This window comes from Triturus cristatus, chromosome 2_1, assembly GCF_964204655.1.
Source record: "Triturus cristatus chromosome 2_1, aTriCri1.1, whole genome shotgun sequence".
NCBI classification, from domain to species: Eukaryota; Metazoa; Chordata; class Amphibia; order Caudata; family Salamandridae; genus Triturus; species Triturus cristatus.
The window spans coordinates 1,171,948,376-1,171,973,244 of record NC_140581.1 but is presented as its reverse complement, the minus strand read 5'-3'; the positions used below and the strand labels follow the sequence as shown (position 1 = coordinate 1,171,973,244).

Sequence of the window (24,869 nt, the reverse complement as noted above, 5' to 3'; positions counted from 1 at the left end):
GTGATTTTCTCTATGTTCCCAACTTATGTAGCATCTGACTTTATGCTGTTTTTGGAGCGCGCGTACCCCCTCCAGCCATGCTCGTTTTATTGGGGCCAATCTCCCTTAACAATTGTAGTGTCTCTTCACTAATCTGTGGGTTTGATCTCGGATTTCCCGTCCATGCATTTGTCTGCCGGCTACGTGCCACCTCACCTGTGGCCTGACAATCAGTAACCTTGGGCCTAGGTCTCAGTGCTTGCCGGACTACGTATTTGCGAGTCGAGGTTGATGCGGCGTTCACATCGGGTGAATTTGTTAATAAGGACGCGATTTTGTTCACATAAATAAATGTATCATTTGTCATATCAGCATCGATATTTTCCTAATTAACAATGGGATACCTTAGTCAAGTTTACATCCGATATTTCCTCCAAACTCTGAGTTACGATGATCCCATGATTCCTAATCTGGTTTTTGGTTTGAAGCCTTTACCTTCTCTCTGTCTTCCCCTTCCTTATTGATTAGATATCCTGACAGACTCCCAAAATCTCTGGCATGCGTCTCAAGCTGTGGAGCAGAGAGCTCTGGGTTCGATGCATACAGAACTATGTCATCAGCATGCAGTGCTATTCTGGTTGGTAACCCTGCAGCTTCAAATGGAAGAATGGTCTAATCCTGGCGAATCATCTAGGAAAAGGGCTCAATATATACACTGAACAGAAGTGGCGACAAAGGACACTGCTGTCTAGTTCCCCTGGATATCTGAAACAAAGCTGTAAGTTCGCCATCCAAAATCTTAGCTGCCGGCACCTTATTGCATTTGCACAACTTCAGTAACATTGCTGCTGAAACGATAATCCTGCAATACCTCCCAAAGATAGACCCAATTAACCCTATCAAATGCTTTAGCAGCATCAATTCTTGCGATGGTCAACAGGAGATTAGAGGCCTCGGCCATATCATTCTCACTAATGTCATTGGGTTAATTCATACAGCTTCATTCCAGGCACAAACCACTTTTGATCGAAATGCATCAACTTTTGAAGGACATCTGACAACCTCTTAGCCAAAATTCCTGGAATCATTTTGTAATCGCAGTTCAACTAAGATATAGGTCTGTAGGAATCCATTAACCTAGCGTCTTGACCCGGCTTAAGGATCATAACTACAGTTGCCTCATATTAGGAAGGTGGAATTTAACAGCCTTCCAGAGAGATCTCATTAAAATAAGACACCCAGTAAGAGAACAAAGAGTTACATTTTTTTATAGAATTCAGTTGGGATCCCGTCTGGGCCTGCTGCTTTCCCTTTACTGAGCCTCCTCGCCTGTCCCCTCATCTCCCCCTCGGTGATCCCTCCTGGGCCTGCTGCTTTCCCTTTACTGAGCCTCCTAACCTGTTCTCTTATCTCTCCCTCTGTGATCCCGTCTGGGCCTGCTGCTTTCCCTTTACTGACCTCCTAACCTGTTCCCTTATCTCTCCCTCTGTGATCCCGCTTGGGCCTGCTGCTTTCCCTGTACTGACCTCCTAACCTGTTGCCTTATCTCTCCCTCTGTGATCCCGTCTGGGCCTGCTGCTTTCCCTTTACTGAGCCTCCTAACCTGTTCCCTTATCTCTCCCTCTGTGATCCGCTCTGGGCCTGCTGCTTTCCCTTTACTGAGCCTCCTAACCTGTTCCCTTATCTCTCCCTCTGTGATCCCGTCTGGCTCTGCTGCTTTCCCTTTACTGAGCCCCCTAACCTGTTCCCTTATCTCTCCCTCTGTGATCCCGTCTGGGCCTGCTGCTTTCCCTTTACTGAGCCTCCTAACCTGTTCCCTTATCTCTCCCTCTGTGATCCCGTCTGCGCCTGCTGCTTTCCCTTTACTGCGCCCCCTAACCTGTTCCCTTATCTCTCCCTCTGTGATCCCGTCTGGGCCTGCTGCTTTTTTCCCTTTACTGAGCCTCCTAACCTGTTCCCTTATCTCTCCCTCTGTGATCCCGTCTGGGCCTGCTGCTTTCCCTTTACTGAGCCTCCTAACCTGTTCCCTTATCTCTCCCTCTCTGATCTCTGATGTGACAATGTTGTGTTGTGCGTGCTGTCTGGAATTCACGTGGACCTCAGGTAGGAAGGTATTCATTAAGTATATACACGAGACCCGACCAGGAACAGATGTATCCTGTTACTCAACCGCCCCCCCCACACTCAGCCAACGGCTGCTCCTAGAAGACCCATGCTGAGGCACTCCATAGCATCACATGAAGCGCGCTGGTCTCACCGAGCTATCTGCCATAGAACACCTACATCCTGTCATAAGATGTTAAAGGTACTTTTGGATATCGTTAGAGGTTTGACTCTAGTGTATGAACAGTAACTCACACTGAGCTCTAGTCCACAGGCGCTGCTCTTAATAATGAATCTTATTTCAAAAACAGGTCTTGTGTGATGTTCATCCTTTGTTCCTGTAGCTGTCATTGTTCTTTAATACAAAGATGATGTTTGTTATTACAGGTGTAATAATGTGAAGATTCAGATCCCGGAGGTGGTGAAGAGTTATAAAGGTAAATATCATTGCGATGATTAGCTCTGAATATTACTGTTCATGAAAATGATATGGTGTGGTTTGGTATGCTATGGTAAGGTGTGGTATGGTGTGGTGTGGTGTGGTAAGAAATGCTATGGTAAGGTGTGGTATGGTGGGGTGTTGTGTGGTATGGTATGCTATGGTAAGGTGAGGTGTGCTATGGTATGGTGTGCTATGGTATGGTATGGTATGGTTTGGTATGCTATGGTAAGGTGTGGTGTGCTATGGTATGGTATGGTGTGCTATGGTATGGTATGGTGTGGTGTGCTATGGTATGGTATGGTGTGGTGGGCTATGGTATGGTGTGGTGTGGTAGAATGTATGACATTACAACGCTTACATTTACAACGCATGCCTTTACAACACAGTTTTTACATCGCAACATCTTTTACAACGCATTCTTTTACATTGCATGCCATTACATCGCATTTTGAGAAACTACCTTTACAACGCATAACATTACATCGCATTATACCTTTACAACGCATACCATTACAATGCATACCATTACATCGCATTTAAGGTAAGTGTTGGATAGTATAGGGGTAATAATTGCTATTCTAACTCCAGTAAGTGCAACAGTAGGGTAAGTGTTGGATAGTGTAGGGGTAAAACTGACTATTCTAACTGCAGTGAGTGCAACAGTAGGGTAAGTGTTGGATAGTGTAAGGGTGCTATGCGTTGTAATGGTATGTATTGTAATGACTTGCGATGTAATGCCTGCATTGTAGTGACATACGTTGTAATGATATGCGTTGTAGTGATCACATGCGATGTAATGGCTACGTTGTAATGACATGCGATGTAAAGGATGTTGCAATGTAATGACTGCGTTGTAAAGGATGTTTCCCAGTGTGGTTTGGTATACTATGGTATGGTGGGCTGTGGTATGGTGTGGTGTGGTATGCTATGGTATGGTGTGGTGTGCTACGAAATGGTATGGTATGTATGGGATGTTATGTTGGGGTGGGGTTGGATCGGATGGGATGGTATGGACTGGTATGGTATGGAATGTTATGATGGTATGTATGTTGTGGTGTACTATAGGGTGAGATCATGGTATCATATGGGATGGTTTGGTATGGTGGTGATGGAATGGGATGGCGGTATGGTATGGTATTGTATGGCATTCAGTGGTAACGTGCACTCACGTCAGGGTACAGTTACTTGATTTGTCTCTAAATTTTGTCTTTTCCAGATTTTTCTAGATTTCTACTTATCTCTATTCTGTACACACGCTGCCGCATTTCCTTTCTTTAAATCATTCTTCCCCTTGGACATTCATGCTAAGTTTATCGGAAATTCAGATGCGGTAATTTCCCACCTCACATTTATTTATTTATGGGTTTTATATAGCGCCTGAATCACCCTCAAAGGGGTATCTCTGCGCTTTGGACCTTGCTGCTGGACAGGCTGACGAGAATTATCAGAACAGAGTAGTCTTAAGAAGCTTTCTAAATTGGAGATAGTCAGGACATTGTCTCAGGTGAATGGGGAGCTGATTCCAGTAAAGGGGAGAGAGTTAGGAAAAGGATTTCCCACCTAACCTTGATTTCCTGATCCGTGGGACCAAGAGAAGCAATTTGGTTCCTGACCGGAGGGTCCTAGAAGGGACATAATGATTACGTTTCTCGGCGATGTAGAGGGGGCCGTTGTTATTCAAGGCCTTGTGGACGGTGAAGCAGTATTGAATTTAACCCGCTTGTGCACTGGATGTCAGTGAAGCTGTTGAAGGAGAGGAAGGGAGGCAGTTTTCGGGGGGCGTTCGAGACAAGGCGTGCTGCTGTGTTCTAAACCACCTGCAATCTGCTCAGCGAGGACTCATTGGCCGAGACCGAGAAAGTGTTGCAGTAGTCTAAGCGGCTTACTATCATTGTCTGAATTAGGGTTCTGCGAGTGGAATCTCGGAGGAAAAGAAAAACTTGCAGTAACAAACCCAGCACGTAGAAGCAGGAGCCAGCAGAATAAGCGGCATGCTCCTTCATGGTGAAGGCCCGGTCTACGCGAATGCCCAGGTTTTTAACAAGGGCCTGAGGGGCGGGGGGTGCCAAGGGCTACTGGCCACCAGTCTGGTGTCCACAGCTAAGATGCCTCTCTGCAAAGCATAATCTCCGTCTTCCCTGAACAAAGGGAGTGGATTTATTAAATGAGAAGAGGAGCTGAGTGTCGTCAACAATGCATATGAAATCGGCATACAGCCACAGGTCCTGAGGAGGTTGGCTAAGGGAGCAACATAGATGTTGAATAAGGTAGGGTTTAAACATGAGCCCTGGGGAACTTCCTTGGTCAGTTCCATCGTCTTTGAACGAAAAGGGCCTAAATTGATGGTCTGAGAACGGGAGGACAGGAAGCTCGTCATCCACTAAAGAGCAGGTCCTGAGTCCAATCTCCTGAGCAAGATCTGGTGGGAGACAGTGTCGAACGATGATACTGTTATGATACTGCTAGGCTTGACAACTGCGAGTAACTCATTTACTGCAGTATTCTGGGACTATTGAATGGGAAATTACCTCAGAATTTGGTATTTACCACATAACACATTGGGGTATATTCTCAAGAACGTGTAATAACCATCGCAAATGTAGCTTAATGCAACTTTGCATATCGCAGTCTATCGCAAGAAAACGCCGTCTTAACGTCCAATATCCAACCCAGCGGCACCATGCGATAGCAGCATGATAACGTGCCAAATGACAGCATAAAAACCAATGCGACAAACCAAAAATACGAAACATGAACGGTCAAAAATTTGTTATGCCACAAAGCGCGATACCAAAATCAGCGAAAACCAGCGACAGGCCTGCAATTCCCATGCGTCATGCGGGAAAATGCACCATAAAAGCAAAAAAAAATAAACCCCAAAACCAATTCAAACTGCGTAGAACCATGAATGGATGCACCAGGACCGAGTGCAGAGGGCACGCTGAACTCCACAAGCCCCACGGAGGACCAGCCAGGAACCCTGTGTTCAGGGAAGGGCAAGGAGAAGGAGAAGGAGAAGGAGAAGGAGAAGAGGAAGAGAAAGGCAACAACTGTTCGTCACCTCCACTGCGGCACTGGCAACCCAAACGGAAATATGGCAGTCCATCGTCACCAACGTCAATGCAGTGTCGAGGAGGTCAATGGAGGAGGTCAAGAGGTGCTGGCATGAAGTGCAAAGCCAAACCAAGGAGAAGCTGGCCACCAACAGGAAGGCAGCAACGGCGACTGGAGGTGGGAGTCCTGCGACACAGGAGGAGCTGGGTGAGCTGGACCAAATGGTGGCCACAGTCATCAGTGTGGAGACGGTGCAAGGAATTGGGGGCCTGGACACAGCTCGACATGAATTGACCCAACAGCAACAGGGTGAGTATCCACCAGGGACTGGGGGAGATGGGCACAATGGCACACATGCACAATTATGTGTAGCACACTGCACATGCACAATGACTGTGGAACATGTCCCTGATACACTTGCAACACTGCAGCACACATACAAACACCAGGTAGGCCCCCATCCACCATGTGCACATATGGGTCCCCTCCAAATCACCAACCACACAACTGAGCCACGCACATGTGATGAACCCAGAAAAGCAGTGGCTGTGTGAGCCACACTGACTATGCAAATGACACCGCATGACAGATAGCATGGCGGCAGCCAAAATACATGGCATGGTGCACGATTCGACATGGAGGTGGCCCAGTGCGGATCACATCCATAAAGGAGCAGGTCACTCTGGCATATCCACGTACACCCACAACCCATGCCGTCCAATACACGCAGCAGACGAACAATGCACAAGGCCACAAAATCTGTCCAAGAGCACATATGACCCAAGTCGCAAACATTTCAGCCCCGAAAAGCACACAATTCAAAGGCACACCGCCTCAAAGGGATAAGGGTACACAAAATCAGAGCTGCAGGGGAAACTCCCCCACAATGCAGCACACACACATAGCAATCACAGATCATCAGCAATGACGGCAATGTGGTTTAAAGTGCAACACCTACACCACAGGACAGAGGACACAACAGGTTCCGCTTGTGCATAGAAACTGGCCACTCACATCTGGCATTGCCTGACACTGTGTGATGATAATGTACGGGTACTTCCACACATCCGTCATGTAGTCAAAAATCCCAGTGTCTGCCATCAAATAGCCAGCTCCACCAAAACAGTCAAATTTGCCTTGTCATGCAGTCTGTATATAAACATCTGCAAAGCGTCAACATACATGGAACACACTGTTAACCTGCATCTCCCCTTAACATTGCAGAGGGACAATCAACACTTACTGCAGAGCAGACCACAAACCCCATCATTGATGATGTAGAGATGTAGAGGACAACCTGCACATATGTCAAGACACACTCCAACGGATAATGGACAGCCTCCGCAGCCCACCCCCAGGAGCAGGGCAGGCCAGCTGCCTCGAGGTGACCCCCCACCTGCACACACCACACAGCAGGAAAAACACACAACCACGGCTGTCTCCCAGGACCCCCACGAACAATACATGAAATTTCAACGCCGTGTGTTGGGTTGCCAGGTGGAGTTGGCGGATCAGCTGCAGGTGGGTTTCGAGCTTGTAGCAGCCAAACTCGAGGCCATATGTGGGTGTCCGAGTCCCATCAGGGACCACGTACAGTCCCTTACGGACACCCCCTGTCCGCACCATGCTCACCGACAATCCTTGGCTGACCTCGCTGGGGCCATTACTCGGATACAGGAACTGTCCAGTCAGACAGGCACCAGCGATGACAGCACAGAGTTGGCACAGATGCGGAGGACAATGGAGACCATGGAGCAGATGCAGGCTGGAAGTATGGCTGTCACGGCTAACACCAGCAAGATGTAGCTGGGATCTTCCATGCCCTGTATTTCATCATCCTGCCATTGCTGCCACTGAGCCAGTCCCAGATACTGCAGCGGGAACTTTGACACACACATCTCCGACCCCTGATGTGTCAGTGACACACAGTGATGCAGCCCCATCACCTTCGCACCCTATTGTGTCAGTGGCACCCAGTGATGCAGCTATTACACCGCCACACACACCGGACACAGAAGAAGTATCAGAGGAGTAAGATGTGGATGGTAATTACTGTGTGAGGAAGGAGGTAGTAGCATCCATCACCGCCAGATGGCCTGTCCCTGCCTGGTTCTGCCCTATACATCATGCCCTACAACACCTCCCACTGTCCCTCGGAATACTCTGGGACATCCACCCGGACCCCGATTTGGACTGCCACATCTTCACTGCTTGACAATTACACAGCAATCCTGCTGCGGACTGCACTCTCCCTCTTCCCAATCACTTTTCAATCCCCAAAGGACTCTGGTTTGCCCGCCACTGGGCTTCCATGTTATGTGGGCTTGGATGAACATGTACAGCTCCAGCTCCGTCAATCACCTGAATGTGAATAAAACATTCTAAATCACACAGATGTGTCTTCACTATGTACACACACGCATGGAAGTATGGCTGGATGTAGGGACCATGTCTGCACATGAAGGTACACCCTGGTAACTGACATCTATGCACATGTCTATCCCTGAGACACCTGGACAATTGGATGACTGTGAGGTGAGTACTAACTGTGTCCCCATTGCACATTAACAGCATTCTCACAACCCCCCAACGTAGGCACACGTCCATGTGGCGAAAATGCCTGTGTGTAGGAATGACCAAATCGGTAGCAGTCCAGGAGTGGTGTCCTACATCACATGAGACAACAGAACTTCATGTCGCATACCTACTCACACACATCTGTGTGGACACATTCTGTTATGATTTATGACATTTCTCCACAAGGTCAGAGGCTGGACACCATACTCACATTGCTGAAGACACGTAAGTGCACAGGTCTGCCAGCAACTATCCGAAAACAGTGTCTGGCTCACAGAGGAGGAGCTGTCAAAAGGGACCCACCCCCATTGTACATGCGTCAGTCAGACTCTCCCTCTGTAGGGACGATGCTCATTGTGGCACACGAGTGGTCAATCTAATAAACACTCATCACAGTTAGACACCAGTGAAATTGCGTAGACTTTATTGGTATGTGCGTGTCAGTATAGACAAAGCAACGGCCACAATAGGCAGGGACATGCTTAAGACACTTGCACGCAGCATGGGAACCATTCGAGGTGCAGGAAATGGGGAGGCAGAGCTGAACACCAATCATTACGGATGGCAATGGTCTCAGCCCACCTTGCCTTGCTGGACGAGTGATGTGTTGTTTGGCGTCTGCCCATTGCCCCGTGTGAGGGGCACGACATACAGCCCATGGGGTCTGCATAGTGCTCTGCCACCGGACTGCGCCGACTGTCTGCTCTGCTGACAGTGATCAGGTGAAAGGGTCTGACAGGGTCACATGTCGTGCTACATTGCCATGTGTGTGCTGTTCCCCCAGCAGTGTGTTCAAATTGGTAACGTTGTCAAACAACGCTGTGCTGCTCCGACCATGGAGCTGCATCACCTTGCACAAGGTAGTTCCACACACATGCATTCAGAGTCCAGACAAAGGCAGACATGTCCTCTGTTGTGGTGGGATATGTGAGCATTCTCCACGATGCAACAAGGTTTTGGGATCTGTGCTCTGGGTGACAATCCGATGTGGCTGCAGGAACGTAGTTACGCGTCCATGAATGCCAGCGCAGCCTCATTTGCAATGTGTTCCAATAGTACATCGTTGTCGGGTTCAAGGAACACCAGGGTGAGCCAATCCATTAACTGGTTCGGGCAGATGTGCTCAGTCCACGCCGTTTCCCCAATCCGCAACACAGCCCAAAAGGGCAGCGCCTCGATGTGGTCACTGCACACGAGGAGTTGTGCAATCTCCCATGCACAACTGCCAGCACATACACCAAAGATCAGTGCATCTCATGCATGGCTATCCCGGTGACACTCCTGTTTGTGGGCCAACAGGGGCCACACTGTCAGGTCACAGTCCAATTCAGCTACCGTTGCTTTGGATAGGCAGACCTCCATGGGCCACTCGAATGTGCATGATCGACAGTGGAACCAGGGCTGGAGGCAGGTGACGTAGGCAAGACGGAAACTCAGACGGAAACTGATTCGCAACACTGCCATTGGCAGGGATACCAACAGATGCAGCAATAGTGCACAGTACAGTCCCACGTGACAGGGGTTGTGCTTGTGCCCGGAAGTGCCTGCCATTGCGTTTGTTGGGCTCATGGCAACGGCACTCCTCAGACCGGTGGCAGTTCGGTGGACGATATGCCACAGCTCTGGGCAATGAGTCGTATGTGTGCGCGTCGTTTGTGTATATGGGTAGTTTTTAACCTATGTGTCAAGGGCATCCCTTGCAGGTGTAGGTCGCGCAGGGACAAGTGTGTGTGGGGTGTGGGCACGTTGGTGTTTCATTAGCGCAGTTCGTGGTGTGGGAGTCGTCGGAGGCTGGCATGGTATCTCACGCAGGGTGTGCCAGCCACATTCATGACCAAGGTTGGGGGTTCGGTTGGCCTTCAGCCTTGTGTGTTGAGACAAAGGGGCTTTCATTCCTGATATGAATCTGACTACTGCTTGTATTTCTTGAATGTGATGTGGACTTCGCGCTGACTTTGATGCCAGGCCTGTGATTTGGGGGCACAGATTTTGAGACACACGCAGCTGTTGGCATGTTTGCATGAGCCAAGGGCCCGATTGGCCTTGCGCTCCTTGTTCAGTTTTTCTCTTTCTCTCTTTCTTTCTCTCTCTCTTTCTCTCTCTCCCTGTCCTTTGATGAGTGCCTGACACACCTTCTTATCTTGGATATTGTCTTGCAGGCTGTGAGTCACAGATTGTCCAGGGATACCCCACCATGACTCTTCAAAATAGTTGTTTGGTGACAATTTTGGATGTGACATTTTGTTTGGTCTTTCAAGGGTGGATGTATGAATCAGGATTTCAGTGCTCACATGTATGTTGCAAATGTGTGACATCAGGCGGGTGCTTTTGTTCATGTTTCGTGCCGTTGATGTGCAGTGTGTTGGTCAGGGGGAGCTGGGGGGTACCCGGGGTGAGTCCCGGGGGGGAGGGGGGGGGTGGGTGTTGTGGCCCTCTTGGGTGTCCGGCACGCATGTTCCGTGGCTCCATGGCATCTTTGTTCTTCAGGTGTGGCTCTGGGCTGGGCTTTTTTCTGGTGCAGGTTGTAGTCCGACTGTGCACCAGGTCGGAGCAGGTGTTAGTTTCCTGCTGCTAACGCGTCTTATCGCATGTTTTGTGATCTTATCGCAGATCTGGCTGGTCGTTGACAATGTTGCGGTGTGGTGTTGTTGCGGCTTTGTGCACTGGATGGCCTACTCTGCCTCTCATTAGCGATAGTTGCCGGGGTGATCTGTGGCGATGTTTTTTGAGGATGCTATCGCCGGAAAACTGGTGATATCGGCTGTTTGCACCAGCTTGTGAATGGGGCGGTACATTTATCGTGACTTTGGCTGCGATAAAGTGCAGATAACTCGGTGATAGCTCCTTGAGAATATGCACCCTGTGTTCCTGAATTTTAGCACCAACAGGGACCAAGCGCATGCATCTACACTGACCCAACGCATGCATCTACACAGCTAGTGCATGCACCTGCACTTACCTAATTCATGCATCTACACTGACCTAGCGCATGAACCTACTCTGGCCTAGTGCATAAACCTATACTGACCTAGTGCATACATCTACACTAACCTAGTGCATGCACCTGCACTTACGTAGCACATGCATCTACACTGGCCTAGCACATGGACGTACACTGACCTAGCATATGCACCTACACTGACCTAGCGCACTCACCTACACTGACCCACCGCATGCACCTACACTGACCTAACACATGTACCTACACTGATGTAACTGATGTGGTAATACTGCATGTGACAACCCTGTATGTGGTAATACTGCACGTGGTTATGCTGCACATGGCTGCTGCATGCGGTAATACTGCATGTGGTTATGCTGCACATGGCAATACTGCATGTGGTAATACTGCATGTTTTAATCCTGTACGTGGTAATGATGCATGTGGTAATACTGCATGTGGTAATCCTGCATGTGGTAATGCTGCATGTGGTAATGCCATAAATCAAGAGGGGAATGGATCACTTGTAACTAGAAGTAGGGGTTCTTAAATCTTAATTTGAAACTATAACACCTGAATAGGTGTTTATGAGAACCCTCAATAGCGTATTTTAGGGTGGTATGGGCGGTTTATCTTGGTTCTCCGCCTTTAGAATACGCGCCAGCATTATCATTGGGTCTCTTGTTTGTCATGCTGCCTCCACCTGGAGGGAACCACTGCTTCTTAGTAGTGATCAGTAATCTTGGTGCAAAAGTGATGATGGTGAGGTTAAAAGTATCACGCCCACAATGCCCTCAAGGAGTAAAATTTAATCTGGTGGGTGTGTGGCGAGACTATTAAAAGTGGTGGTGCTGTGGGTTAGATTATGTAACCAGAGCACTTTAGGTGTCCATATCAAAAGGTCGACATGTTTCTGCCCATCTAGTGCCCCAGGAGGGGGTCGTGGGGCATTCTTCAGGACCTATTCGTAGTGTGAGCTGGTGATGCCCAGTTCTAGAAATTGAAATAAGGCTGTCTTCATAAATATGATAGCTAGCAATGTCTCAAGATTATTGTTACCTTGAAACGCGTCCGTATTTCGGCTTTGCCTTACCAGCATTAGCGTCTCGCCTCCTTTGCGGGCTGAGCACGACTTGTGCTAAAGTGCTCTGGTTACATAATCTAACCCACAGCACCACCACTTTTAATAGTCTCGCCACACACCCACCAGATTAAATTTTACTCCTTGAGGGCATTGTGGGCGTGATACTTTTAACCTCACCATCATCACTTTTGCACCAAGATTACTGATCACTACTAAGAAACAGTGGTTCCCTCCAGGTGGAGGCAGCATGACAAACAAGAGACCCAATGATAATGCTGGCGCGTATTCTAAAGGCGGAGAACCAAGATAAACCGCCCATACCACCCTAAAATACGCTATTGAGGGTTCTCATAAACACCTATTCAGGTGTTATAGTTTCAAATTAAGATTTAAGAACCCCTACTTCTAGTTACAAGTGATCCATTCCCCTCTTGATTTATGACATAAGCTATGGAAGAAGAATGGATGACTATCTCTTCTAGCTCCCCCCTTTCTTGATTGGATGGCATGTGGTAATGCTGCATGTGGTAATCCTGTGGTAATACTGCATGTGGCTAAACTGCATGTGGCTAAGCTGCATGTGGTAATACTACATGTGGTTATGCTGTACTGCATGTGGTAATACTGCATGTGGTAATACTGCATGTGGTAATACTACATGTGGTAATACTGCATGTGGTTATGCCGCATGTGGTAATACTGCATGTGGTAATCCTGCACGTGGCTATGTTGGATGTGGCTAAACTGCACGTGGTAATACTGCATGCGGCTAAACTGCATGTGGTTAAACTGCATGTGGTAATCCTGCATGTGGTAATCCTGCATGTGGTAATCCTGCATGTGGAAATACTGCATGTGGAAATATTGCATGTGGAAATACTGCATGTGGCTATGCTGCCTGTGGTTAAGCTGCATGTGGTTATGCTGCATGTGGTAATGCTGCATGTGGCTATACTGCATGTGGTAATACTGCATGTGGCTATACTGTATGTGGTAATACTGCATGTGGCTAAACTGCATTTGGTAATACTGTATGTGGTAATCCTGCATGTGGTAATATGAATGAATGAATGAATGAATGAATGAATGAAATAAGCTTTATTTCGATAAAAGATATCTTAAAAAGCACATACAAATATAAAATAACAAGCAAGTGATACCAAAGAGCGAATCATATAAGGATAACATCAACATATTCCCAAGATATACAAGAGATTAAAAATACATGTAAACGTTATAAATAGGAAAATATAAAATAAGGGTGCAGACAAATAATAAAAGCAGTCAAGCTACTTGGTCGAGGGCTACAAGGGCTTTAGTCCTTAGGAGCCAGGACCACCTCAGAAATTTCGATAGAGCGCAAGCGTACAGAGATCGCGTGTCTGATTTAAGTTTGGAAGGGAGGTTTCCAGCGAGCGGTCAGCTCGCGCACCGGAAGAGAACCAACCCTAAATTTAAAGTAGAGGGCTCGATCATACGATTTCTGGATGGTATCGAGATAAGGCTCAAAGCGGACTACATCTTTGAGCAGAAGAAACTCGGTAGTACATCTACCGAATTGGGAGCTGGAATTCCTTTTTCCTAAAACCCAACTCCAGTAGAGTTTCTTCAGCTCAGCATTCGGGGGCGAAATTCTGTTTACCCAGGCGTCTTTAAGGCCGAGATCATAGAGCAGGGTCTTTACGTCTTTCAGCCATTTGATCTTGTTCCAACAAGGCTTAGACAGTATTTCGGATAAGCCCTCCGCATACTTGGCTAACTCGGGAGTTCGCCAAAGCCTGGCCCAGAGAAGTAAGGGGCGTACTTTTGCCAAATCTTTCAACACGTGGCACCTTAAATCCAGTAATAAGGGCACTGTAGGTGTGCTCTGCGGGAGTGCCATCAGTTCCTTATAGAAACTGGAATCGGATTTGGCAAGTTCCTCAATATTGTTTAAGCCCCATAATTCGGCACCGTAAAGTGCCGAACTCACGGCCTTTGCTTTGTATAAGTCCAGTGCTGGGTCTATTTGCCTAGATGTAGAGGAACGATGTTCTCTAAGAAGGGCACCAGTAACCCTCTTGTGGGTTAGAAGCATCTTTTGTAGATGAGATGTCCAACGCATAGTGTCTGTGATGCGGATGCCTAAATAGTCGAACTCTTTGACCCTTTCAAGAGTGACTGCATTCAAGACTGGAGGCCGGCCTAATTTTTTCGGGGGATTCAAGATTAGGTATTTCGTTTTAGTGGTGTTAATAATGAGACCTCTGTCATTACAGAAAGATTGAAAACTGTCGAGAAGAGTTTGCAAGCCCATGGGTGTTTTGGACAAAAGGAGAGTATCATCAGCAAACAGGAGAGTTGGAACACGTTCGCCCGCCAGGGATGGTGCATCAGCAGGGACTTTCAGCAGATGATCCACTACTCCATTCACATAAAGTGAAAAGAGGGTGGGAGCAAGGACACATCCCTAGCGGACGCCCCTGTTTACTGGAATTCTCTCAGTTTTCTGGCCCTGTGGACCCCAACGTACTTGGGCATAATTGCCGTCATGGAGTTTAATTAGCAAAGCCAACAAGTAGGAAGGGATATTCATATTGGCCAGGACGCGCCAAAGGGTGTCGCGGGGGACAAGGTCGAATGCTGTTTTTAGGTCTATGAAGGCAAGATAGAGACTGCCCTTTCCGAGAAGGACGACCTTCCAATAGATGAGGAACAATCTAAAGACCTGTTCTATAGTACCTGTCCCAACCCTAAAGCCTGCTTGATAATTTGAGAGGATATTGTTGTCATTCGCCCAGGTTAGTATCCTCTCCAGAATCACTTTCCCAATGACCTTCTGGGATGAGTCGATCAGGCTAATTGGGCGATAATTAGCTGGATCGTCTCGAGCACCCTTTTTAAAAATGGGAACAACCTCGGCCCCCTTCCAAGATTCAGGGACCGGAGCGCCATTAATGATGGAATTAATTAGGGTGGAAAGGAGCTTCCCCCAGCTAGATGGATCAAGTTTGAGGACATCACCGGGAATACCGTCCGGACCGGCTGCTTTCTGCGGGACAATAGACTGGATTGCACGGAACACCTCCCCATCTGAGAAGGGGTCGATGTTCATGGCATCCTCGAGGGGAGACGTCCCCTCAAGAAGGAACTTCTCCACATTCTCGGAACTGGAGGAATATAATTTGAGGAAGTGCTCATACCATGCTATACCAGTGATATTGCATGTCAGAAGTTCGTGGGCTGGTCTGTTCTTAGATCTAATTGTGTCCCAAAAGGCACCAGAGTTGCGCTTAAGGGAAGCCTCCCTTAGAGTCTGCCAAAACTCTTCCTCCCAAGACTTTTTGGCATTGGTGACAGAAGACTTATAGTCTTTCCTAGCTTTCTGGATCGTGGATGCATTCCCGCTTTTTAAAGCCACTATTAGAGCAGATTTCATAATCCTGCAGCTTTGCGTGTACCAACCATCCTTGGGGGTGGGCTTAGGCCCTCCATTCGATGGGCCACCTTTGTTATATACGCGGAATAGGTTACCCAGTTTGAGGATAGTGTCTTGGAAGACAGATGGAACCCTATCACGGGCAGGCTCATGAATATTTATTGAAGTCAGCTCGACTTGTGTGGCATGTAAGATTAACCTTATTGATTCAACTTTACCATCATCCAGCATAACTTTGCGCCATTTAAGGCGCCTCTCACAGTTAGCAGGATAAACCTCAGAAGTTTGGAAAAGACTAGCTACTGGTGGAAACAAGGACCCATGTAAATCCACCCATAGTGATTTGATACAAAGGGATAGCTGATTGTGATCGCTGTCATAAGAGGGAATTATTTCCATGTCTACCATATACGTCCAGAGCTTAAGATCGAGAAGTATGTAATCGATCCTAGAGGTGTGATTAGGCCTATTATAGGTTTGTGCGCCCTGGAGGTCAGAAGGTGTTCTGCCATTAGCCGCCCTTAAGCCAAACTCCAAAGACATGGTGTTCAAAAAAACAACAGATTTGGTCCATCTCTTGATAGGAGGCAATGTTAATATCGGAATGCCTCGTTTGGCGTCATCCTCAAATAAATCAGGAAGATCTACTGAGCTTAGGGGCTCGAAGGAGCAGTTGAAATCTCCTGCTACCAGGACGTGAGATGCATGATGGCACTTGCGTAGTTCGCCCTCAAGAAGTACAAGTGCAGGTGATAAGGCTCCTCCACTAAGGCCCCTTGCGTAGACGTTGAATATGTCAAGAGACTTCCTTCCCTGGGCTCCCTTGAGGGTAAGCCTTAGTATGTCAGGGGAGACAACGTGGGCCTGCCTAATGGTACACCCAAGGGAAATACTAACCCAGATCAGCAGGCCACCTGAAGGACGTCCTCTTCCTGTCAAAGGTGGGGTGGCCGGTATGAAAAAGGTGGTATAACCAACCATATGGTACGGCTCTGTGGCCCAGGTCTCCTGAAAGATGCAAATACTGTAGGATATTATTAAGGAATTCCAATGAGGGAGATCTAGTTTGCTGGTGAGGCCAGCTACATTCCAGTTTATAATCCTGAGGGATGGAATAGTAATAGCTGAATCTTGTAATATAGGCAAGTTGGAAAAATTAGGAGTAACCTGGGTCAAGCTGTGTGGAGAAGGTAATAAAGGATGGTTAGTAGCCTGGTGAATTGAAGTAAGCTGAGAGCAATGCTGCTGAGCATGGGGACTCAGATTGGTTTGAAGGGGATCCCTATCAGGGTCAATAGCTAGATCTTTTGTGTTAGTTTGGACACCAGCAGAAAAAGGGATATCAACCCCTGCAGAAATTCCGTGTCAATAATGCTCATATCGGCCATAAATGTCATAATATCTACTGGGGGCAAATGTAGGAAAAGCTTTTTCACTGGTATTCCAAACTCCCTTAAAGTGCCCATCATAAGGTGATTGGAAGAAAGAGTGTAGATAGTGGGAATAGACAGTGTCAACGTAGAATTGACTTAAGTCTAGACATCCTATGCCACTCTTACTAAGTTGTTGATAGTTACAAATTAGCCTTATAACCCGGGGATCCCTGAAATTTATGATAACACAGTCACCAGACGTATTTTTCGGTTTGTTACCCACCCAAGAGAGACCCTTCTGACATGAAGAACATGGCCATCCAAATGGTTTGGGAGCGGCCTGTTGGTATTCAACCAGTGTGTTGTTTTATTGCGTAATTCAATATAAGATTCTGGCTTGCCAGCTTTGGGGTGAGGAACTCCAGTCAGAACGGCAACAAAGGGTAGGCACTCCGGTGGAAGATTAATATGGGGTAAAGTCTGTTCTGGGCAAGTGGAGGTAACTTTAGGTTGAGCTTGTGTGAATTCGTTAATGGATGGTTTAGAGGAATTCTGTACAGACTCTACAGTGCGTCCCGATACTTCGAGGATTATACAACTACCAGTCGGGCCGGAATCCGATTTTTTATTTGTAGAAAGGCTACCCGAGGAGGTTATGGGTAATGGAGGCCTTGGGCCTGATGAAGTGGTTACAGTCTTTGAGCCTAAGCTTAAGGCAGCCTTTGGGTGCGGCAAGGCGACTTGGGCCATAGGCTCGTTAAGGGTAATTACAGGGGGGTCAACAATAGTACCATGATCCTGACCCATCTTTGAATGCAACTTGATTAGGGACTTAAGAGAAAAGAAGTTGTCCAGAGAGGCCTGCTCAAATCTCTCGAGCATCTCGGTCAATAATCTTACTCTTTCGGTCATAGGAAGTAACAAAGATTTAATAAGTAATTCAAGTTGGCCAATAAGTGGAAGTTGGGACTCGGGGTCATTTTGAAGTCCAGGATTTTGGGGGGGCTGCTCTGCAGGTGTATGAGAGGCCAAATTAGCCGGGTATACAGTGGATGATCTTGTCCTCTGCTGATGGAATGAAGGCAGTACTGTTCGGCCCACTTTCTTGTCCAAGTTAATGCGTGATTTACTTTTGCATTTCTTGGATGCTTTTGTGTGATCCTCCTTATTACCACTACCCGCTCTTTTCCTTTTGCTTGAAGCAGTTTTTGAGCCTGCTGCGGTGGGTGACTCAGTGGACGCAAAGGTTACAGGAAATGGAGTGACAGTAATGGCAGAATCGGGTACCGCTTGGGAAGCAACCAACAGAGGAGAATATGAAAGGTCTGACGGTGTTACAGGAGCAGGATCGCTAGGACTAACAGAATTTGTATCCGCACTAATCGGCATACGCTGCATATTCCCTGTTGTTGTACCATCCAATTGGGTGTTAGTTTGGACGGGTGAAGCAGCTAGCGCAAATGTGCCCATTGAAGAGCGCTTGTCTTTTAGTGCATCAAGGGAAAGTCGCCGCTCTGTAAGGGCAATTTCCTTCTCAAGCACAGAGCAGGCGCGAATTATAAAGTGGTCAAGAGTGCCGCTGACAGTAGCCCCGCCCAGTGTGCCTCCCCTACCCGAACGTGTGGACATTGCCATAGACAGTGATTAAACACGCTAGTCACGGCGTGAGATATAGCAGACAGTTTGTCACAAGTGTAGTACAGTTTACCAGACAGTGGATCAAGGCAGGAACAAGAGGGGTGGCCCAGCCCGGCCTCCTTTGGCCCCTGATGGCCACAGACGGCCCGCCCTCTGCCCGGGCTCAGCCCGGCGCCGCCCGCGCGCGGTCCCGCGACGCGGAGGGTGAGCTTGATTTTGTAGCGCCTCCGGGCGCGGCAAGTGGGCGTCGACTTCCGCTCCCCTCCAGCAGGTGTTGCTGGGAAATGTAGTCCCCCTCCAGGCCGCAACCGCGAGTGTGTCAGAACGCGGCGGCGGGAGGGAGACACAAACACAGGCAGGAGCCGACAGGAGATCACAGGGCACAGGGCTCAAGGCAGCAAACATGGGAACCACCTGAAACACCACGAGAAGGTAGGACACCCCCACTCCACCGAGGGTGAGCTTGATTTTGTAGCGCCTCCGGGCGCGGCAAGTGGGCGTCGACTTCCGCTCCCCTCCAGCAGGTGTTGCTGGGAAATGTAGTCCCCCACCTGGCCGCAACCGCGAGTGTGTCAGAACGCGGCGGCGGGAGTGAGACACAAACACAGGCAGGAGCCGACAGGAGATCACAGGGCACAGGGCTCAAGGCAGCAAACACGGGAACCTCCTGAAACACCACGAGAAGGTAGGACACCCCCGCTCCACCGAGGGTGAGCTTGATTTTGTAGCGCCTCCGGGCGCGGCAAGTGGGCGTCGACTTCCGCTCCCCTCCAGCAGGTGTTGCTGGGAAATGTAGTCCCCCTCCTGGCCGCAACCGCGAGTGTGTCAGAACGTGGCGGCGGGAGGGAGACACAAACACAGGCAGGAGCCGACAGGAGATCACAGGGCACAGGGCTCAAGGCAGCAAACACGGGAACCTCCTGAAACACCACGAGAAGGTAGGACACCCCCGCTCCACCGAGGGTGAGCTTGATTTTGTAGCGCCTCCGGGCGCGGCAAGTGGGCGTCGACTTCCGCTCCCCTCCAGCAGGTGTTGCTGGGAAATGTAGTCCCCCTCCTGGTCGCAACCGCGAGTGTGTCAGAACGCGGCGGCGGGAGGGAGGCACAAACACAGGCAGGAGCCGACAGGAGATCACAGGGCACAGGGCTCAAGGCAGCAAACACGAGAAGCTCCTGAAACACCACGAGAAGGTAGGACAACCCCGCTCCACCGAGGGTGAGCTTGATTTTGTAGCGCCTCCGGGCGCGGCAAGTGGGCGTCGACTTCCGCTCCCCTCCAGCAGGTGTTGCTGGGAAATGTAGTCCCCCTCCTCGCCGCAACCGCGAGTGTGTCAGAACGCGGCGGCGGGAGGGAGACACAAACACAGGCAGGAGCCGACAGGAGATCACAGGGCACAGGGCTCAAGGCAGCAAACACGGGAACCTCCTGAAACACCACGAGAAGGTAGGACACCCCCGCTCCACCGAGGGTGAGCTTGATTTTGTAGCGCCTCCGGGCGCGGCAAGTGGGCGTCGACTTCCGCTCCCCTCCAGCAGGTGTTGCTGGGAAATGTAGTCCCCCTCCTGGCCGCAACCGCGAATGTGTCAGAACGCGGCGGCGGGAGGGAGACACAAACACAGGCAGGAGCCGACAGGAGATCACAGGGCTCAAGGTGGCAAACACGGGAACTTCCTGAAACACCACGAGAAGGTAGGACACCATGTGGTAATACTGTATGTGGTAATACTGCATGTGGTAATACTGCATGTGTTAATACTGCATGTGGTAAACCTCCAGGGTGGTGGAGTTCAGTGAGATATTCTGGCTCAGCCCCTGTAGTGTTTCTGACAGGGCTGTGGAGTTTAGTGAGATATTCTGGCTCAGCCCCTTTAGTGTTTCTGTCAGGGTGTTGGAGTTCAGTGAGATATTCTGGCTCAGCCCCTGTAGTGTTTCTGACAGGTCGGTGGAGTCCAGTGAGATATTCTGGCTCAGCCCCTTTAGTGTTTGTGTCAGGGCGGTGGAGTTCAGTGAGATATTCAGGCTCAGCCCCAGTAGTGTTTCTGACAGGGTGTTGGAGCTCAGTAAGATATTCTGGCTCAGCCCCTGTAGTGTTTAGACAGGGCGGTGGAATTCAGTGAGATATTCTGGCTCAGCCCCAGAAGTGTTTCTGACAGGGCGGTGGAGTTCAGTGAGATATTCAGGCTGGGCCCCAGTAGCGTTTCTGACAGGGCGGTGGAGTTCAGTGAGATATTCTGGCTCTGCCCCTGTAGTATTTCTTCAGGGCGGTGGAGTTCAGTGAGATATTCTCGCTCAACCCCTGTAGTGTTTTTGACAGGGCGGTGGAGTTCAGTGAGATATTTTGGCTCAGCCCCTGTAGTGCTTCTGACAGGGCGGTGGAGTTCAGTGAGATATTCTGGCTCAGCCCCTGTAGTGTTTCTACAGGGCGGTGGAGTTCAGCGAGATATTCTGGCTGAGCCCCAGTAGTGTTTCTACAGGGCGGTGGAGTTCAGTGAGATATTCTGGCTCAGCCCCTGTAGTGCTTCTGACAGGGCGGTGGAGTTCAGTGAGATATTCTGGCTCAGCCCCTGTAGTGTTTCTACAGGGCGGTGGAGTTCAGTGAGATATTCTGGCTCAGCCCCTGTAGTGTTTCTGCAGGATACCCGGGTCTCGAATATGTCTGTAAAAAATCAGACACCCAAACTGTAATCTTGCTTTGTTCCCATTGTAACTTTCTAACCCACAAATGATGTGCTGTGGTTTATTTCACTAAATACTGGGATTTTTAAATAAATGTATTGGGAAAAGTGAAAACCCTTCCACACAACCCTGTAGTCTTGACTTCACTAGAGCTTAGCTCAGGCCTGGGAGCGGCCCCTGCTGGAAGTTAATCAGATTAAAATTATTTTCTCTCTAGCTGCACTGACCTGAGGTAGAAATGTTTATTCCCTCTCAGACATTCCTAAGGCTAGACAGGGGCCCTTGGACCATGGACCTGAGATTGGACATCCCAAGAGATGGATCTCGGCTTTCCGGCCTTTATGTCTCAACCAAATGTGTCTCGTCCACACCACTTCTGATCAGAAACTTAACTGTGACCCCCAAATCCTGGCTAAGGTCTAGTAGGAATAGGGAGGCGGCGTCTGTGGACAACTAAAGCCAAAGGCAGTGTCTGCAAAGTCTGTGGGAGTCTAAAAGACACGGGGACCACCAGCAAAATGTGCAGAGTGGTATCTGTGCATGAGTTTACCTGCTGTGGCCTTTACACCTGGAATAACATCTGTATCTACACTCATTAATTCTACTAATGCCAACCAATCGAAGCATCTCTAAAGGGTGGTGTCTACCTGGGTCACTAAACTTGTACAGTATACCTTCTAGAAGCTCTGTCATTCTGTACCATCTGACACTGTGTGCTCACTAGTACAGTATACATTGAAGTAGCTAATTTACTCTGTACCATCTAATGCAGTGTACTGACTAGTACAGTATACCTTGGGGTAGCTCTACCACTCTGTACCATCTAATGCAGTGTACTGACTAGTACAGTATACCTTGGGGTAGCTTTACTATTCCGTACCATCTAATGCAGTGTACGAACTAGTATAGTATACTTTTTAGTAGTTCAGTCACTCTATTCCAACTAATACAGAGTACGGACTAGTACAGCATAATTTGGAGTAGCTCTGTCACTCTGTACCATCTAATGGAGTATACTGAGTAGTACATTACACTTCTAGTACCTCTGTCACTTTGTGACTTCTATTGCAGTGTACTGACTAGTACAGTATTCCTTCTAGTGGCACTCTTATTCTTTACCATCCAATGCAGAGTAGTGTCTAGTACTGCATACCCTGGAGTAGCTCTGTTACTCTCTATCATATAACACAGTGCACTCACTTGTACAGTATTCCTTGGAGTAGCTCTGTCACTCTGTACCATCTAATGTGGTGTACTGTCTAATACAATATATCTTGGAATAGGCCTGTCACTCTGGACGATCAAATGAAGTGTACTGAGTAGTACTGTACACTTCAAGTATCTCTGTCACTCAGTGATATGTATTGCACTGTACTGACTAGTACAATATACCTTCTAGTAGCTCTCTCACTCCGTACCATCTATTGAAGTGTATTGACTATTACTGTACACTTCTAGCACCTATCTCACTCTGTGTCATCTAATGCAATGTACTGAGTAGTACAGTATACCTTGTAGTAGCTCTGTTACTCTGTACTATCTATTATAGAGTACTGACTAGTACAGTATGCCTTGGAGTAACTCCATCACTCTGTGCCATCTGATGCAGTGCACTCACTAGTACAGCATACTGTGGAGTCGCTAGTACAGTGCCCCACCTCCTGTCCTCTCTATGTACTGCGGTTTAGTGTAGTGTGTGCTGTAGATGAATGTGCGCTTTAGTGCAGTGAGCGGTCTAGTGCCGCGCGCTTTAGTGCAGTGAGCAGTCTAGTGCCGCGCGCTTTAGTGCAGTGAGCGGTCTAGTGCTGCTCGCTTTACAGCAGTGAGCAGTCTAGTGCCGTGCGCTCTCTAGCGCCGCGTGCTCCTTCCAGGTGTGGTGTACATTAATCATATGTAAAGCAGAAGCAGTAATTACAGCCTTTCTTTGTGTCATTAAATCTCTAATTATGAATCTCTTCTCTGCAGTGATGGTGACTCTGGATCCCGACACGGCTCATCCTTGGCTCCTCCTGTCTGAGGGGGGGAGACGAGTGAGATACACGGGCACAGCGCAGCCCCTGCCGGACACCCCTAAGAGATTCACCTACCACTGGCCCTGTGTGCTGAGGAGCGAGGGGTTCACATCCGGCAGACATTACTGGGAGGTGCAGCTGCTGCAGGAGGGGCTGCGGTGGCATGTGGGGGTCGCAGCAGAGTCTGTGGACAGGAAGGGATGGATCACATGGTCACCTGAGGGGGGAGTCTGGGCTGTGGAGGGGCGGCGGGGTCAATACAGGGCTCTCACCGACCCTCTGACCCCTCTGACCCCTCATGAGAACCCCCTGAAGCTGGGGGTGTATCTGGACTACGAGGGGGGGCGGCTGTCCCTGTACAATGCTGACTCCATGGAGCTTCTCTACTCCTTCCCGCAGGCGCCCTTCACACAGAGGCTCTTCCCGTACTTCTATCTCTGGGGAGGAGCGGAGCTGAGGCTGGTGTGAGCCCCCCCTCCCTCCCCCCCAACTGTCATCCACGGTTTAAACTCCAACATTCCAAAGAATCTTCAAACACCAACATTCCAAAGGACCTTCTTCACACTGACCCTCTGACCTGTTTCCATGACAACCAGAAGCCTCACGTGAAACTGTGTATCTCTTTTCTTTGTACACTTTTAAAACAAGGGCAGAAAATGTTTGCAGTGTGAATCATACACCAAACAGCATGTAACATATGATAAAGTCATTGCAGAATTAAACAAGCATTGGCATAGCCAATTGGTTTCGCCTTTGGGACCGTATAAGTCTTTAGCCAGAGCTATAGGCTTTGGCAATGTTTCTAAGGCATGTTGTAGAGCAGTGTGGCTGCTGTGCTCCATGCTGCAAACTTGGTGTCTAGTGCAGTGATGTGGGGCAGTGGCATGGTGTGGTGTGTTGTTATAAGTTGTGTGTTAGTGGGATGCATGTGGGTAGTGTGCTGGGGTGCATGTGGGTGGCATTTGCATCCTTACAACAAAAATCAAACCAATTGTAAATAGATTAATAATGCTTGTCTACAAGCTATTGAAACGGCAATAAGGGTAAATTTAATATGCATAGCCCCATGGACCAACCTTACCTTTCCATTTTTATTGTCGCATGACAACGTCTGAACACACAAGGACATGTTCTTTGCAGCAGGCATCTTAATCCTCTGCACTACTTTAGCATCACAGGAAACAGCCACTAAATTAAACTCCCATCTCTCTCCAGCAGTAACATTAATCGCCAAAGTTACCTTTATATTTTTATTGTCGCCTGAAAACATTGATCTCACAAGGACATTTTCATTGCAGCAGGCATCTTAATCCTCTGCGCTACTTTAGCATGAGTGGAAACAGCCACTAAATACAACTTCCTTCTATCTCCAGCAGGAACAATAATCGCCAGTTACCCTTACATTTTTATTGTTGCCTCAAAATCTCAAGACACACAAGGACATGTTCTTTGCAGCAGGCATCTTAATCCTCTGCGCTACTTTAGCATGAGTGGAAACAGTCACTAGATAAAACTTCCTTCTCTTTCCCACAGGAACATTAATTGCCAAAGTTACCTTTACATTTTTATTG

The 24,869-nt window shown here is 48.5% G+C and overlaps 1 protein-coding gene across 1 annotated transcript in view; it reads left to right on the top strand.

Annotated features, from left to right (window-relative positions):
• The window catches only part of LOC146866548 (E3 ubiquitin-protein ligase TRIM39-like), a 72,835-nt gene extending 48,796 nt beyond the window's left edge, over window positions 1-24,039 (top strand). The window contains exons 5-6 of the mRNA XM_085636621.1: window positions 2,470-2,519; window positions 23,252-24,039. Coding sequence (XP_085492747.1) covers window positions 2,470-2,519; window positions 23,252-23,766 — 565 coding nt within the window. The 3' untranslated portion in view covers window positions 23,767-24,039. The remainder of the gene's footprint in view (window positions 1-2,469; window positions 2,520-23,251) is intronic.
• The last annotated feature ends 830 nt before the right edge of the window (window positions 24,040-24,869 follow it).